This window comes from Trichoderma aggressivum (assembly GCF_033847375.1).
Source record: "Trichoderma aggressivum f. europaeum strain CBS 100526 chromosome Unknown scaffold_010, whole genome shotgun sequence".
Lineage (NCBI taxonomy): Eukaryota > Fungi > Ascomycota > Sordariomycetes > Hypocreales > Hypocreaceae > Trichoderma > Trichoderma aggressivum.
Window position 1 is genome coordinate 168,370 of NW_026946376.1, and position 17,450 is coordinate 185,819.

Consider the following 17,450-nt stretch of genomic DNA (forward strand, 5'->3'; position numbering starts at 1 on the left):
TCACACCCCTGAAGCAAAACGAGTATTACAGAACACAAGGTCAAAAAATAGTAATAATACATTGTATAAAAGTCTCCTTGCTACATTTTAGACTTTATCCAAGCGATCTAGCTTCTATCCATAATACAGAGTGGCCCATAAGTATTGATTATTGTGTCCTCAGCGGAAGCAGCTGTGAGTTTTGGTTAATTCTTGTAGATCCCTTGCATAATGGCGCTATACTCCTGCAGTTCAGGCATAGTATCACAAGCCGCTATCCTAGCTGATTCTTCGAGAAAGTGCTTCCGATCAAAGTCTATCCTCGTTAGCCAAGATCAAAGCCAGTAGCAAGCACACTAACCTGTAGACGAAGGGAGTTCTCGACGTATAGTTTGCGTAAGCATATCGCGATCCCGGGGAGCAGCTATAGCGATCAAATTTGCTGCTATGGGAGCTTGAAAATCCAGTCCGAACTGGTGAGAGATTTGCAAAGCTGCGGATATTGCTCTTCTGCTCATTTTACGTCGTTGTGACTTGTTATGATAGAAAACCTCGCGCATTTCAATAACAGCGTTTGCCCAACGTGCCGACCCTGGCCCTCGTTTCCAGCTTGCAAACTCCTTGAATTCTTTTCGAATGTCATGCAAACCCCTATCGACAATATTCCGAGCTGACACCATTTGGCAATGGCCTTCAACTTTCAGCGCCCCCTGTGACAGGTACTCTCCAAAGTAATAGTAGCTTGAAAACTTCGAGCTTTGCTTGTGACGCAAATCTTCAACGTTTCGAAGACTCAGATCAACAGAACGAAAAGCATACACGAGGTCCAGATCTCGCATAAAGGATCCTTTTGGAAGGCCTGCTGTGTCGACAACTAATAGTTGTATCTCGTCCAAAGTTACTTCATTATGTATACTGGCACGAAGGTGGAAGATATACACTAGCGCAAAGAGCAAAGAGCTGGTCCATGACACTAAATTATCATGGGGATTTTTCCGCCACCGAAGATGCCTGTTCAACATGTCTGCTGCGTGCCGTTTGTTCTTTATAGACAATATGTCTGCCTCGCCACATGCTAAGCCATCACTAGCGGCCATAGACTTCACCCAATGTGTGTCAGTTGTGCCCTGAGAATATGGGGTAGACACTCGAAAGAGGTATCGCGGTGGCTCATTGACATAATATGTTAAGTTGAATGGCAGATGTTCCGGTTTCTCAATAGATGCATCGGCGACTTGCAATATTCGTGATAAGAAGCCCGCGTGGATTTCTCGATGTGGTTATTAGCATCACGTCCTAGTAGATGGTGATGGTAATGGGAACCTCGGATATATCGGGCGAGACCCGTCACCAAGATTAGTGTGTATCACTGAATGTAACCTACCCACAAATGAGTCTTTATCTACCAGGCTAAGCCTGTCAATCATTTTGGAAATATCCGACATTTTCAACCGTGGTATTAAGCGACGAATGAGTGTCTTGAAGCAAATTTGTATAATCAGAGTTGAGCATGAAGATTGAAAGGCTGTTCGGAGAGTGCAAAAATTATCTCAATGCATTAGGCAGTAAGGGGAAGGTAGAGCAGTAGAGTGGATTGGAAGACCGGATAACGAATATATGGGGATAACTGAAACTATTGAAGATATGCACATAATAAATGTGCGGTAAAATCAAACCGGTATAAGTGAATGAGGGGCAGCCATCTGGAATATTAAATTTTCACAGAATCAACGTGGGTTATAAACCCACCCGGCTGTAGCTCGCAGTATCAACCACCTATTCATTATTATCGCCTGTTATTTCGCATCACAGTCACCCATTTCTCATCTTTGTAATGCTTCACAAGAGCGATTCGACTAACGTAGTAAACATTTATTAGAGGTACTCATACAGCTTAGATTGCACAAGCACGGCCAATCGTATTCTCCATTCTCTAACTTCTGCAGTCGCATTATTTCGTAGCGACACAGTTGAGAAGGCATAATTCCATATATGAGCTTATTCAACTGCCTATATTTTAGTTGAGCTTGGCAATAATTGCAAACTGCGTGAGAGGGCCACTGAGAGTCAAGAGAGCACCGCCTGGGCAGGCACCGCTGAAAATAGAGTGTGCATTAACCTATAGCAACCACGTATTAGCATGTATCATATTCATAGTCGGCTGTCCGAAGATGCTCACAATACAGTTATCTACAGTCCGAATCTCCTGGACATTCTGTTGTTCTGTATTAGTGACGCTTCAAGCAGATCCACGACTCTCGTTAACAGCACTTACTAGTTCCACACCATAGAGATGTCCATCTTCTGGAGCTTCAATACCATCTTCAAGGGTAGTCAGGGCGGATTCCACCCCATCGGCTGGGAAAGTAAGCTGGTTGCATAGAGTAGTGGCCCAATTGAGCTTCACTGAAGTATCGAGGTCGAGAATTGATTGAGGAAGAGTGATGTTCTGACTGGGTTGGGGGAAGCAGATGACCGAGTCAGCCGCTGCAGTGATGGCAAAGCCAAGAGCGGCAATAACAGAGCTTGTCAATTGCATGGTGAAGGTGTTTTTGAAGGCAGCTATGATTAAAAGATCGGATAATTGTTGATGTTCCAATCTGACAAGAAAGCGGAAGGGGTTATATATAGTAATTCTGTTCTCACGGAGTACCAGCATGTAGTGCTAAGGCTCAAAGATCGAGGTCAAACAGGATTACTTTTTCCACATCACCATCCTCTTTGGTCCCAGTAGCATAGGCATTACATAACCGAGACAGATTCGGAGTATACGACAAACGTATTCGCAATAGACAAATAAATAGTCTTGAATCCGCAGATCAAGACGAGTAAGCATCGACGCATAAAGTACTCGTAATTGCACCAATTAGATCACAAGTCAATATATATTTATAATATGGACTTGGTAACAAGGATCGGGGAAGAAGAAGCACAATAATTCCACCGATTTAGATGTAAAAAACTCCAGCGCATCAATACCGACGGAAAATAGCAAATGAAGTGAGCTATATGGTTTACTCTGTTGTTAAAGGGTCGATTCGGAATATGTTTTGGTGTGTAGAGTGTTGTTCAGCCTCTCAATCGCATTCATTGTTTCTATGTAAATCACTAGTTCAAGATATATGGCCTAGGTGCTAGAAATCCGATGTAATCACCATTGCATGCAAAGGTATAATCATTTTCAAATACAAATCATATTTCATCATTGGCAACTTTCACCAGGTGGCATTGGATTAATGAACAAGATCAGGAGTTTCCTTGATATCTCATATGAAAAATATTTACTGACGGCATATAAGCATCCATATTACAAAATATTTATATTGTTCCGAGAGCTTTTCATCTTGTTTCAATGATTTCATCTTCACCATATGTCATGTAACGTAACGTCGTTATGCCTCGCAGATACTTTGATGAAGATCCGTCAGCATTGACAACAGCACCTAGGTACTTATATATAATCACACATCACCCTCCTTCCTCATTGACTCTACTATTTGTTACCTGTCACAGCGCTATATCCAGCGCTATATCAAGATGAAACGGCGAGAACGGCGTTCATTACCCCGAAACTAGCAATAGTTATACTCAGCAGGATCGTCTTTTCGCAAAGGCCGGTAGATCATGGGGTCAATTGTCAACCTGGGTTTGAAGGCCAATGGCCATTCGTGGTTATCAAAAGCCGCAGCCAAGGCACAAGTAATATATTCCATATGGCTCCGTATGTGTACATGGCGGTAAGAATCATTGTGCCTTTGAAACGGCTGTTCGATCATCAGCATGCGATCCCATTGACGTCCGACATGTATATGCATCTTGTACGCCCAAGGCTTCTGACATGAGCCGCCAAACATGTGTGCGACAATGTTGGTCTCGTTATAACGCAGCGCTGGCTGTAGAGTTTATTCAGTTCAATGCGACTTGTTTGATCTTCAATTATTGACAAATCGTCAAGTAAAGACTTGAAGTATACAGCCAAGCCCAGTTCAGCATCAGCATTCTTGATATAAAATTTCTCTAGGTTAAGCAAGTAGGTCCGAAGCACAGTGCGCCTTTGTGATTGAAAAGTCTCCTCTATAACAACTAGAAGTGGGCTGATCTAAACCCGTGCCTAAGGCAGCAAGACGAGCTCTGTAAATAGCTTTGGGCAAATGGCTCACGTTTCCTGTTTCGGCTTTCCATCATAACCACAACACTTCGAATCATGACTCTTTATCCTACATGCTGTTGGATATTATGTGTGCTATCTCCGACCTGATTCTCTTCTGGCTGTCCTTATGGATGATCTCGTATATCTAATATGCCGGTTAGTCAAACCAAAAGTGTTTGAACTGCCCTGAGGCTGGATGGACGTACACAAATAATATGCTTGCCATGGTGAATGCCGCGATCGGCGCCATGAATTTCTGTAGACTGTAAGAAGACGCGCATGTTCGCGTTGGAACAATTTAACTTACTCGAGGGTTCATACCTCGGATCTGGGTGACGATGGAAAATGATCCTGAGGCGTTTTCGCTCGTTTAACGCGAATAATTGGGTGTATGTATGCCTGTCCCTATGGACACTTTGACAAAGTCTGTGGACCGGCAATTTATTATACTTGGGTTGATAAATGAAGAAGCCGTTTAATGATTAGATCGGGTTGTGCATGTGTTTTGTTCAAGTTGGAATAGGACAGTTGGTACCAGGCTGTATTTGCGGCTTTAGGCGCAGTGGAGGTTGAGATCAGCCCACTTTTGGTTGTTATCGAAGAGCCCGACTTTTCAATCACAAAGGCGCACTGTGCTCTACACCCAATGCAGGTAAATGTCTATGTTAAGAATGCGCTGAACCTTGACTCGACTGTTATCTATGGGAATTATAAAAAAAAAGACCGAACTGTCAGTTGCCTAACACGTTATCTATTCTCCTTCTTAGGTGTCACAATTGTACGGCAGATGTAGAACCGTCTGACGCAGATCTGACTTGCCCCAACTTGGCAAATGCAGCATCCCAACATCAACCACAACTTGGAGTCGGTCTTTGCCTGGATACCTTACCAGCAATGAGATGAGCCACATATTACATAGTCTACGAGTGATTTCCATGATAGGTGTTATATTAGTAGTCATTCCTACCATCGGATCTGGTCATGCATCGGCACAACAGTGCCTCTCACCACAGCTTGCCCTATGCCGCACAGACACAAGTATCAGCCCATGGAGATTTCCTTCCCGCATCATTCCATGTTTCAGGTTCCCCATGTTTACCGCTCACTGCTTAAGGTTATTTCATGACGATCTCCTGCTTATATAAAACAAAAGCACGGTGTTCATCTTGTTTCCAAAATGCTTCCCAAACATGGATTGTCAGTGCACGGGTAAAATCTCACTCACAGCCTCTATATGGACAAAGGTCCAAACATCGATTTTCACCTGAAGCACATACTCGTTGCACTGGAAGATCCCACGAGCAAGCTGGATTCTGCGGGAATGTCTTTCACAGAGTGCCATGACAAACTCCCCCGAGCGAGTTTCATGGCCTCAAATGTGAGACTTAGGAACCATAATCCGGCTTCAGCATCATGAAACAAGTAACTCCAGAATGTCAAAGCCATGATGATGATCATATTCATCCCCGTAGAAATATAAAATCTCACTTACATCCCCCTTCAACCTCAACTCCCATCTCACTACCAAACCAGCTTCCAACTCTCACTCTCATCCTCACAAACCAAACAACCTCCAAAATGGTCTCCCTCACAGCCATCCTCCCCCTCATCCCCCTCCTCACCTCCGCCCTCCCAACCTCACCCTCGACCTCCTACTCAACCTCCCTCGCCCCCCGCCAAAACTTCGGCGACATCACCTTCTACAACACCGGCCTCGGCGCCTGCGGCTCCGTCAACAACGACCAAGAGTACGTAGCCGCCGTCTCCGCCGCCCTCTTCGACTCCCAGAGCGTCTGCGGCCGCTCCATCAGCGTAAACTTCAACGGCGCCACCGTCAACGTCCAAGTCGTCGACCGCTGCGCCGGCTGCGCTTTCGGCGACGTCGACTTGTCGCCTCGTGCGTTCTCCGACCTCACTGGCAGCCTTGATGCCGGGCGAGTCCAGGGCTCTTGGGACTTTATTTAAGTCCAGAGAGAAGAGTAGTCTTTTTTTTTTTTTTTGACTACACTTGCTCGATACTTTCTTTCACTTCAAACACAATGTGTTATTACTCTCTTTCACTTCAAAAACGACTTATTAATACCGTCTTTTACTTCAAGCAGGGGGAGCTTGCTATTACTATTTTTTATTTTACACACTCTGTGTGATTACTCTCTTTTAATTTACAGACTGGCTGTCAACACTCTCCTTCACTTTAAAAGTCGGCTTTATAATACTCTCTTTTACTCCAAGTAGAGCCTGTTCTTACTCTCTTTTACCTCAAGCAGCGCTTGTCTTTACATTCTTTCACTTTAAGCGGAGCTTATTCACATTCTTTACGGCAAAGCGGAGCTTGCCATTACTTTCTTTTAATTCAGGCAGAGCTTGCAACACCATCTTTTACTTCCAAGCAGAGCTTGTATCCATTCTTTACTACAAGCGGAGCTTGCCATTACCTTCCTTTAGTGCAAGCAGAGCTTGCCATACGTTCTTTACTTCAAGCAGAGGTTGTCAGTACTTTCGTTCACTGCAAGCAGAGCTTGTATCACTTCATCTACCGCAAGCAGAGCTTGTCATCCATTCTTTACTACAAGCAGAGCTTGCCGCTACCCTCACTACATCAAACACAACAATGAATAGACGGCATGGGACAGGATGCCTAGAAGGAAAAAGCTGTAAAAAGCTGTACATAGATAGAGCTATTGAATCGATTCACTTTACATATTACAACCACAACATGTCTCACGTAAATGGAGCAAGCAACTAAAGATAAAAATGTCTTAGATTGAGTCTCATTCATCCGTTAAAGTAAATCATAACTGGTGCCTGCGGGGCCCCTTTTGTTCCTCGTTTTGTGACCGTAATAGAATACACATATGTACACGCAACTTCAGACGCCTCGCGCAATGCAATGTGGACAAGAAAGAAGGTAAGAAAGCAACAAAGCAAGAAGAGAAAAAAAGTTGATCATGGCCTTTGCCATTACGCTCGCTGAGCTCGCAGAAAAAAAAAAAGGAAAAAATAGGAAAGAAAGTGAAAACCGTCGAGGTGAAAGACCAGAGGCACTTGTGAATGCTCTGGTCGATTAAAATGCTGGTATAGCGTATGTTGACACACTGACAAAGGAAAGAATGGTGATTGCAGTTATGCTGTTGTCCACATGCGGCCCCTGATTCATGACGCAGAGCGCAGTCTCTAGTTGGCTCTGTTTCTCAGGCTACTACTAGCCCTGGAAAACCCAGGTAGCCATTTCCTCCTGGTTCCAATTACCGATTGCGCCGGCGTAGCTTGCTCGACCACCTGCTTCTTCATGTTTGGTGAATTTCGGCCATTGACAACCAAGTCGGAAAGGCGCACCGGAGCACTAGTCGACGAGGGTAAAAATGTCGGAGCTGCTTCGGCTCCCACAGTGCTTCTTCTCATCTGTCGGGGCTTGAGCATGATGGGCGGCGGCGTCGATCCTGCCCGGTCGTCGAAATCGGCTTCTCTGTTAAGCCAAGGCTGCAGACTGACGCCCTGACTGGTCTTGTAGGCCTCAGCAAAGGTGGCATCTGTGGCACTCGCCGGAGTGCTGGACGGCGAGCTGGGAACCAACGAGCGACGAAACAGTCTGTTGAGAGCAGTACGCGGGCCGCTAATTGGGGGATATTGGCCCCTTTTCTCGCTTTGCGGGTGCTGCAGAATAGTCGGGGACTGGGCAGGTGTGTGGATTTCATCTCTCATTCTTGCACCATCACTGTGATGTCTTGAGTGGCTTGAAAGCTCCTCCGGCTGCTCTGGTGTACTGGTAAGAGTGAGTGTCCTGGGCGAGTTTCGGACGGATGAAGTTGTGGAGGATGTTCGAGCGTGAAGGCTCGACCGCCTATCCGGTGGGGGCGGTGCGGTATTGGTAGCGAGGGACTGACGCAAAGAGAAGAGCTCGTTGATATAATCCGCATCGTTGTCAATCCCTTGCGACTTTTTGGTGCTGGGAATGCCAAAGAGATCTGGTTTGGTGCTCTCTCGCATCCAAATGTCGAGGCTTGACCGAAGAGAGTGGACCTCGGAGTGCTCATCAGAGTCGGTGCTGTCCCATCGGTTCTCTTTCTTCTGGAAGGAAGCAGTATCGCTGGCGGCTCGCTGATGGCGCTGCATAGGAGCACTGATACCACGAGCCTTTGGCTTTTCACCTTCCGTGGCTTTGTCTTGACCACGCAAAAGGCTAGGCTTTCCTCGGAACGAGACTCGCAGTGACTGGTTATCCTGATCGCTGTACGTCACCGAGTATCTATCATTCCGGCTGTCTTGCCTAGCAAGGGAGTCGTTGGAATTGCGCATTCGGTGCAGTGTGGAGGTTGAGATTGTGTCTGGAGTGGGCGGGAAGTTTGGATCGTGAAGGCGCGCGGTGCCAGGGCCATCCGTCATTACTTTCCTCAGGGTAGGAGGCTGCGAGCGACGTCGGTCTCCGGCCTGGCTGGGCGCGGGACGGAAACCCTCTTGTAGCACGCTCTGGGACCTACCCAGTTTCTCAATTTGCTGCAAGGGGGAAACGCGGTCCACAGAAGCGCCCGAGATGGAATGGCGGGTGCCAGATGAGGAGCGGCGTCCACCGAGGAAGTGATTGGCGGTGGCCGCTCGGGGCGGGAAACCCGAAGGGGATATTTTCCTAGAGATGTCTCGGCGGCCAGTAGACAGGCTTTGCGATTCGGTCTCGATGCCATCCAGGCTAAGGGGTTGGTCGACGGGCCGAGGGAAGATGCTGTCCTGGCTCTTTTTGCCGTAAACACTCGCAAAGGAACTCTCGCTGAGAACACTCAAGGTAGGGCTACCCGGGACGTTGGACGGGCCGTTATCCGCATCCGCCCCTTCGGTTACACGTGCCAGGCTGAGCGTGCTTCCTCTCACTCCGAGATAGACGTTACGCAGGTTTTCGGTGTTTTCGCTCTTTTCAGACAAGAAGCTGGGTACGCGGTTAATCGCCTTGAAGCTGTCGCCACTCCTGCCGGCTTCGTCGATTGGAAGCTCGAGGGATGGCCGAAGATACTTTTGGTCCATGTCTTGGCGGCAAAAGAATCCCTCCTGCTCTACCTGCAGAACCATGTTGCGCTCTTTGACGAGCTGATCGACCTTTGCCTCGAGGAGGACAATCATGGCAACGGCCTCCTCGACAGCCTTGTCGCGTTTTTCAAGCTCGTCGAGTAGGGTTTCGTTCATCTCCTCGGTTTGGCGCTTGTCTCGCTCTAGAGACTCGATGCTGGTTTCCAGCAATGACTGCTTCTCTCGGCGGTGGTAGAGTTCCAGCTTGAGGTCGAAGTTTTGCTTGTGGAGGCTAGAGATGACCTATCCGAGAGTTAGCAGGAGAGAGGGGGGGGGGATGCTCTTCGAGAGTGCCTCATCTCAGAAGTAACGTACGTGTTCCATGTCTTTGACGCCCAGCCCAGGCTTCTTGGCGAGTTCGATGCCACCGCCGCTGCTGGACTTGGGGCGCGATCCATCGGATGATGCCGCCACGGATCTCCTCCTAGGAGAGCTGACACGGCCGAGCTCAACCGACGCGCCAAGGTCCTCGTTGACTCGCGTCATTGAGCTCTGGCTGAACTTGTCGCTCTCGGCCCTGCGTTCCCGCTGCAGCTTCTCCTGCAGAAATGTCGAGACCGCGCGAGTGCGGGGAGATTCGACGCTGCCCTCTCGCGACAACTGAGGCGTCTGATGCCTGGGAGTGGGAGTGGCTCGCGGTGACGAGATAGGCGGGCAAGGGCTGTGATGATATCGATGTGTCGGATGGTCGGTAGAGAGTTGAGGTGAGGGTGCGGATCGGGGAACCGGGCTCCTGACGCCTTGAGACGCCATTCGAGCGTGTGTGGCCGATCTATTCGAAGCCCGGGAAGAAGCGCGAGTGTATTGAGATTGAGATGGAGCCTTTTGAAAGGCCCGGGGATTGGAGTAGTCCATGGCGCAAAGCAGCGTACACCAGACTCCTGGCGGCCGGTGACAATGGAGAAGACGATATTAGGGATGTCAATAGATTGATATACGCCTATTGAGACGGTGAGGTGATATAATTTGATATCAGGCGCGGGAGTGGCACAAGGTTTGCGCTGATGCCCGCATCGAAAGTCAAGTTACTCTGCCGCAGGGTTTTAGTGCTGAGCCGATGCTGTCGACGCTACGAGGTGAATGAATGGCGGACGAGCTCGACTGCGAGACGCGTAGAGACTGGAACTAGGCACGCGAGGAAGCGTCGTGGTGAAGCATGTCGCTCCGGGCACAGTCCAAGGGGCGTCGATGTCGCGATGTCGCGAGTGCAAGGTCCAGGAAGGCGTCGGCGCACAGGGATCGAGTCCAGCTCCAGGCCAGAAGGGTTGACGTATGTGTGCACAAGCAGCGAGGCAGGCGCCGTTGTGCTGAAGGAGAACAAGGCAGAGAGAGAGAGAGAGAGAGAGAGAGAGACGTAAATAGAGGGCCGTGGGCGGCAGCAGGTTGAAATGGCAAGGCAAGGGGGGGTGTGGGAATCGTGGTCGTCCTGGAGACTCGCTTAAGGCTTGTTCGTATTATGCCCAGCAAGGCGCACAGGTAAGAAGAGAAAAAAAGGAATAATAATAAATAATGCGTCAAAATCAGCAGAGATCAACAGATGGTTGTGCGTGCCTGCAGCAATCGCAGCGCGAGGAGGAATGCAGTCGAAGGACGGGAATGAAGGCGGATGGAGGTAGCGTCTGGCTGAGGAATGGAGGAATGATGCGACGACAGGACGAGAGAGAGAGTGTGTGAGAGAGAAGTGACAGATAGGTAATAGGCAGATCGGTATTGATCGTATCGGAATTGATGCGTATGTATGCGGACAAATCAGGTCAACAGGGTCAAAGACAAAGACGAGGGCCAAATGCAATCAATTAATTCACTGCAATGGACATCCGAGGCCATGGCCGTCCATGGGGATCCGCTGGCGTGTGAAGGAGGGCAGAAGGAAATAAGGGATGGAGGTTTGGAGATTTGAAGATGGAGGAGCTTCAAGTACGGAGGGTCCCTCCAATTCACTAGCAGTGCGGCTACTCCGTAAATCGAGCTGGAGGTCAAGCCAGTGTGAGCTGTAGCGGCCAGTTGAGCGCTGGAGCGGCCAGTTAGGTGATGGAGTTCTGGTGGCTTGCAGCGTCTGACAGGGGGCAGCGCTAGTGCCTGTGCCTGGCGTGCGGCCCGTGCATTTGGGGGGGGATGTTAGCGTCTTGTGTGGCCCAGGAGGGCGATGGATGGAGTTGAGGTTGATGGGAGACTGTTTGAGCCTATGACGATCCATCAGGTGCGTAAGGCATCAATGATCTGATCCACGATGACATTGATCCAGCCATCGAAGATTATCCGGATCTATACAGGGCTATATTAGGTATTGTGGAAAAGAAAAAAAGAACACATCGACGATAGAGCGACATTAATTCCATGGCATTCTGCTGGTTCATGCTGCTTACTGCCTGCAGTGCAGTGCCATCAAACTGCATAACCCGGATGGACCCTCGCGCCACCTCTTTATCAGACACACATCAATTGATCTCGTCTCGTCACATTTCCAGCCCTCAACTCGCCCAGCCCCCCTTTCCACCGCCATTGACGAACGCAATCAAATAGAGAGGCTGCAGCTCATCTCTCAGCCCAGCTACATGTTAATCATCCATCGCAAGAATCCATTGCAGCTCTCCACCTCCACCCACCGCTCATCCATCCATCCATCCGTCCATCCATCCCATCCAAAACCACCAGCCAGATTCATGCGCTACACCCCCCCCCCTTGAAATCTCCAAATGCTCCAAACACCGCCCGGCGCCCGTCAGAAAAAGGAAACACGCGCCAATGCAGTGGGGGGCCTCTTCTGCATGCATCCTGCAAGGCCGCCCTTTCGGGTCCAACGCGCTCTTTTCCTCTTCTTCTTCCTCGATTCTATCCCTTCCACTCTCTCTTCTTATTGGCCTCACCTAGCAAGAGGCTACGACGGGTATAATCCAACTTGTCCTCCTTTTCTCTCCCTCCAGACGCTATCGAAACCACGGCCTCGCCAATCACCATCCCTCGAATCCTCAATCCAATCCATCCGTCCCCTTTCATCCACATCACAGCACCGCACTGTAAATCACTGGACTTGCCGAGCCCGCGGGGTTCCGGTTCATATTCTTGCTCCTCCTCTCAACCCCCCTGGACCGCCGGCCCTGCGGTTCCGCATCTTCTCCATCCACGGCAAAGCGCAAACGCCCAACGCCAACGCCTGGATCGCGGCGCGACGACCGTGTCGCCTGCGGTGATTCGTCACTCGCCCTTCCGGGGGGGTCTTGCATCTCCATCTCCATCGCTGCATCGCTGGCTCTCTTGGTTTCTGTTCGCTCCCTCGCCTAGGCATGTCGCGATGATGTGATGTCGCTTGCTTGTCAACCCATGCTGTTCCCGGTTCATGTATGTACTGTACGATATGTAACTTGGGTACTGCACTGTACAAGTCGGGCACTGCTACATATCTACCGACTGCATCTTCAAACAAACGGTGAAGCGAGTTCGAGATCAAACGGCATCTCAACTGTGCTATAGTGGCGCCAATTCCCACATACAGCATGTAGCATCAGCAGTAGCCGCCTCGACAACTCATCAACACTATGACTATCCCGTACCGCCTTGCACATCTCTTCACAGCAAACCTTGCAAGCTCGGCATTGACGATTTTCTCTAAACTGGAGACAAGGCCACACACGAACCGTAAGCAAGCAAGCAAAGCAAGTCACACCGATCATTCCCCTCCCAGCACCCCCCTGTTCTTGCGTCCCGTTGCGAGAAGAAGAAGAAGAAAACATGACGAGACGAGAAAAATAGTCCTGGATGGACCCAGACTCTCGAATCGCTGATATCACACGACTATACCTTACTCTACACAGCAGAAAACCTCAACGGAAACAATCGACAACCCCAAGCAAAGCATGATCACAACATTCGTTCATAATATCACCACCATGAGCCCAACCCATCAGCAATGCCACACTCCAATCCTCGTCACCGCCTCCCCGAACCGGTGAAGCATCCTTGTCGCTAAAAGCGGTAAACGCACAAATATAGCAGCCCAGCAGCAGTTTTTCCAAACAGAACAGCTGTCCATTCCCTCATACATACATACATACATACATACATACATACACGGAAAACGCACGGATGATGCATCATTCCAACCAACGCATCAGAAAAGAAAGAACCCACAGTTGGGCACCCCTAGTCCAGCTGAAGCGAAAAAGAAAAGAAGAATAGAAAAAAAGCAAAGAATTGTGCACATGATTTTCTGACAATCTGCAGCAGCGTGCCTTGTGACTTAGTACTAACATGATTCCCGTGTGCCCGGATTTTGGCTTCACAGTAAATTGTACAACACGCGCCAACACACAACGACACGTGGAGGCGGACCCAATTTGATGTCCGGCCGAGAAACGGTAAACGTCTAATTTTGACGGCAGAGCTTCTTTTTTTGGCTTTCTTTGCTTTTTTTGCTTTTTGCGCCTCGTTTCTCCCTTTTGGTTAGGGAGACACCCTCTCTTCCCGTTCCCTTGCAGACGCCAAAGTCATGGCGAAAAACGAGTGGCGTCGTAGTATTCCATAAATCCTAGAGCCAATCACACTCTCTACGTTAGAAATGGCTTCGTATTAGTAAAAAGCGGTCATTTTCTCAAAGACAGAGGCAAACATCTTCAGCATATACAGTAAAGACAAGGACTGTGCTCATATTGATGAATGGCTATATACCTATGCTTGTCATGATGCAATGCCGCGCTCAGCATGAAAAACAGCCGCGCAAGGAATCAACGATGATGCTACAATTAGAAATTCCCCAACTCCAGACGGACAACAACCACGAAAAGCGCCATGAAGACTATGGCTGCCCCCTGTCGCGTTTGTCTACTCCTCTCAGAAGCCGCCTATAGCTCCTCTTTGAAGAACTGCTCCTCGCTCCCTTCGTCGCCCTTCTTCCCGCCGCTCTTCTTCTTCTTCTTGTCCGCCGCCTTGGTGGTATCGGTCTTGCCGTTGCCCTTTTCTTTGGCTCCCTTGGCCGCCTCCGCCAAGCCTCCGTCGTCGCCCTCTTCATCTTCATGCATCCACCCTCGGAGGTGTCTCTGGGCGTCGTCGACGTCGCCCACAATCTCCAGCTGCCACCCCTTGTCGCCCGCTCGTTCCATCATCTCCTGCTCCCATTGATCGACCATGTCGGGACTGAGATTCAGCTTCTCGAGCTTCTCCTTGCTGAGCCGGTCGACTTGGCCGCCATCCTGCTTGCTGGCAGCCTTGATGAGCACCTCGATAAGCTGCTCTGCGGCTTGCTGGGTGTTGAGGTAGTTTCGAGGGGGCGACAGTACCATAGGAGGCTGGCCATCCTGATCGCCAGCGGAGAGGGACTTGCGTCCGCCGACGAGCACGCCGCCAACTTTGAGTCGGCCGCCATCAGTCGCCGACAATTCCTCTTCTTGTTCAACCAATTCATCTTCCCGCAAATACTCGGATGCGCGCTGATCGAGCAGCGGAGGGGCCTGTTTCTCATCGTCGGTAATAAGCTGGCACGTAATGGCATCTGCTTTGCTCTCCTCGGGAGGCAAAAAGGCAACATCGCCGCACAGTCTCGGCGTGTTGACCACCATGACGTAGGCGCATATTGTGACCTCCTTGATCCACCCAATCTTGTCGTTTTGCATCCCTGGAACACAGTGGTACTGCACCTCAATTGTGCGCGGCCTCCCTGTCAGGTCGCATATCGTTCCTCCTTCGAGTTTCTGTACCAGATATCGTTGATCGCCTTTGACTTGTAGCTCGGCCGGCGACTTGGTTCCACCGGAGCTGGGTTCCGCGTCCAAGTCGGAGCCGTCGGGGAGGGAAGCTTGGCCCAAGACGTACTGAGCCGCATGGGGGTCGCGCTGGGGAGGTTTCCCCATGGGAGTCGAAGGGAGGGCGTGGAACTGCACAATCTCGCGATTGTTGCAGAACCTGTAGCTCCACCATCCGGACATGAAGTAGAGGCACGTGTCTTCGAGCTGGCTGAGAAGGTTCCAGCCACTGATCGCCGCTCGATCAAGCTCCCGCTCCTCCTCTGCCTTGGCCAGCTCGGTCGCGGTTTGGTTTTCGGGGGTCGGGGGTTCGATGATCGGAATGGCGCAGAGGTAGCGGTGCGGCGGCATGTTCATGACCTCGTATGTGAGAGGCAAGCCGCCGCGGTAGCGCCCATCTTGATGGCCCTGGTTGCCGCTGGCATCGCTGATTGTGGGCTGCGAGAACTCGGCCGAGTACGTCGGATGCTCAATGTTGTATTCGAGCAGCGATTGCGCATCCTGCTCCGAGATGAAGTGGTCGGAGAAGACGACCTCGAACTGCTTCCCAATCAGCGCTCACGCCGGTTCAAAGTACATGTTATGGCGGCGCACCTGCGGATAGGCCAGTAGGTCTTCGTGGATGCTAAAGGCCCGAGATTTGGCCCTGCAGAGCGGCAAGGCTGCCAAAAGCGATAGCTGGAGACGGCGCATCATGCCATAGCCTGATCACGGATCGGGCACAGCATCAAGTTGCAATGTTTTGGATTTCTGCCACTGCCGCGGTCCAGCTTGGAATTGTCATCAAAGTTGAGGTCACTGTGTCATTGTCGCGGTTCTGCCGAGCTTTTGCCGGCTATCGTGGCCAAATCATGTCATCCCACCAGCTTATCGCCAGCCCGGATTCACGGAGCATCACATCATCACAGCACGGCGACGAGATTGATTGTTTCGCCTTCCTCTCCGTCTCCGCCTCCCGCTCCTGATTACGAATGGCACGGTTTCGCCTCGACAGATAAAGAATGCGAGAATTGGTAAAAACAATGCCTCATTGATATTTGTCGTTTCATCCTGTCACTCTACGGCCAATCACCCATATGGTCATGTGCTTTGGCATGCGTTAGCTCCTCTACGTGGACGTTTGAAGCAAGCAACTTTCAGCTCTGCGTCAAGCCGTCGACATCCGCTCGCCTCCCATTCCGCTGTGCAATTCCGCGCCGTTGCAAAGCCATCTGTCAAATCGAACCGAGGCTTGCGGCTGATAAGAAGATCCATTTGAGTGCTTGCTGTCCATCCCCCCTCGGCCAACAGCAAACCTAGGACGTCGGCGAGATGCGCTCAGCCAAACGACGCCGATTATCCACTCCATTGATGACATCCGGGCTTCCCCAGATTGCCAGTGCCTCCCCCAGAAGTGGCTGTACAGGGACCTGTTGGTATGGGCTGGGCTAAACCGTTCTGGCCAAGGGTCATTTGACTTGCTGGCAGCCAACATTTGGGCTGCACCCCTGCATCAGCATCATCGTTTGAGCTGGATGTCGACTTTCCAGCACATCCGCCACAGAATGACGAGAGGCGGGTCCATTTAGCAATGGGAGCCAAAAACAAAGCACATGGAGCGGGCTTGCGGAGCGATGCTGCGACATACGTGCATGTCTCAAGACAGCATTGCTTTTTGGCCTTTTTGCTTTTGCCACAGTCCACGTGGTTGCGTCGAGAACTTGTCCAGCCAATGCAAGCAATTGTGCTGGAATATTACGCATCGAACTGACGGGCAGACGGCAATCTGAGTCACAGCCTAATTTCAACTCTAACAGAAACAGAACCCCAGCTTGTCATCCACGGAGAAAGCAGAATTGGCCACCCCCTAGGCTGTAGCTTTTCTGTCGATTTTCACATGACAGACTGACAGCAACCTCTACATGTAAAGTGCTACATGCACTGTGCTGTAGCAAGCCGAGAACATCAATCCATTGAAGCTAGGCAAAGCAGAGCAGCTGCTAGTCGGCAATTCCCAAATCCAAAATCTCATCATGATCCTCCTCCTCCTCCTCCTCCCATCTTTCGCCTCTTGTCGCCTATCACGTACCACAACACCACGGCGACCTCGGAGACGACTCCCGCCGGGGCTGAAGTTGGTGGGGGAACATGAAGGGGATGGGATTGACTTGGGGGGGCCATGAGAAACGCCAAGCTGGCGCATGCAACATGGACATGAAGCCACGGCGATTAGCAGCGATCAAGCCACTGGCCCGTTGACGCAACCGCCTGTACCTAAACATGTCTGAGAACGCCTAGCGCTGGCGAACTCGTTTGTAATCTCTGGCACTAGAGGGCATCACAGGGCTCTCCGGTCGCGCTCGGGCCCGTTTTCGAAGGCTTCTAGACGTGTTCCACGGGCCCTTGGTGACACGGGACCAACGCAATCTCCAAGTTCCAAGGCGCTGTCAGCCCCGCGCTGCTGGCGATCGCCCCCCCGGCCCCGGCCCCTACAGGAAGCTACAGGAAGACAAGACACTATTTGGCACAGATGCCGTCAATTCTTTCAGCTC

At 50.5% G+C, this 17,450-nt stretch overlaps 5 protein-coding genes across 5 annotated transcripts; 2 read left to right on the forward strand and 3 right to left on the reverse strand.

The window, feature by feature from the left end:
- Nucleotides 1–1,996: 1,996 nt before the first annotated feature.
- On the reverse strand, nt 1,997–2,518 carry Triagg1_3442 (uncharacterized protein; the record flags this gene model as incomplete). The annotated part of the gene is made up of 3 exons (XM_062897735.1): nt 1,997–2,098; nt 2,159–2,194; nt 2,255–2,518. The coding sequence occupies 3 exons, from the start codon at nt 2,516–2,518 to the stop codon at nt 1,997–1,999; spliced, it is 402 nt and encodes a 133-aa protein (XP_062757431.1).
- Nucleotides 2,519–5,707: 3,189 nt separating this feature from the next.
- Triagg1_3443 (uncharacterized protein) lies at nt 5,708–6,094 on the forward strand (the record flags this gene model as incomplete). Its single annotated transcript, XM_062897736.1, has 1 exon — nt 5,708–6,094. One exon carries the CDS (start codon nt 5,708–5,710, stop codon nt 6,092–6,094), a length of 387 nt encoding a protein of 128 aa, XP_062757432.1.
- A 1,099-nt stretch (nt 6,095–7,193) lies between these two features.
- Triagg1_3444 (uncharacterized protein) lies at nt 7,194–9,937 on the reverse strand (the record flags this gene model as incomplete). Its single annotated transcript, XM_062897737.1, has 3 exons — nt 7,194–7,277; nt 7,379–9,427; nt 9,500–9,937. 3 exons carry the CDS (start codon nt 9,935–9,937, stop codon nt 7,194–7,196), a joined length of 2,571 nt encoding a protein of 856 aa, XP_062757433.1.
- A 1,943-nt stretch (nt 9,938–11,880) lies between these two features.
- Triagg1_3445 (uncharacterized protein) lies at nt 11,881–12,375 on the forward strand (the record flags this gene model as incomplete). Its single annotated transcript, XM_062897738.1, has 1 exon — nt 11,881–12,375. One exon carries the CDS (start codon nt 11,881–11,883, stop codon nt 12,373–12,375), a length of 495 nt encoding a protein of 164 aa, XP_062757434.1.
- A 1,647-nt stretch (nt 12,376–14,022) lies between these two features.
- On the reverse strand, nt 14,023–15,615 carry Triagg1_3446 (uncharacterized protein; the record flags this gene model as incomplete). The annotated part of the gene is made up of 2 exons (XM_062897739.1): nt 14,023–15,459; nt 15,514–15,615. 2 exons carry the CDS (start codon nt 15,613–15,615, stop codon nt 14,023–14,025), a joined length of 1,539 nt encoding a protein of 512 aa, XP_062757435.1.
- Between the last annotated feature and the right edge of the window lie 1,835 nt (nt 15,616–17,450).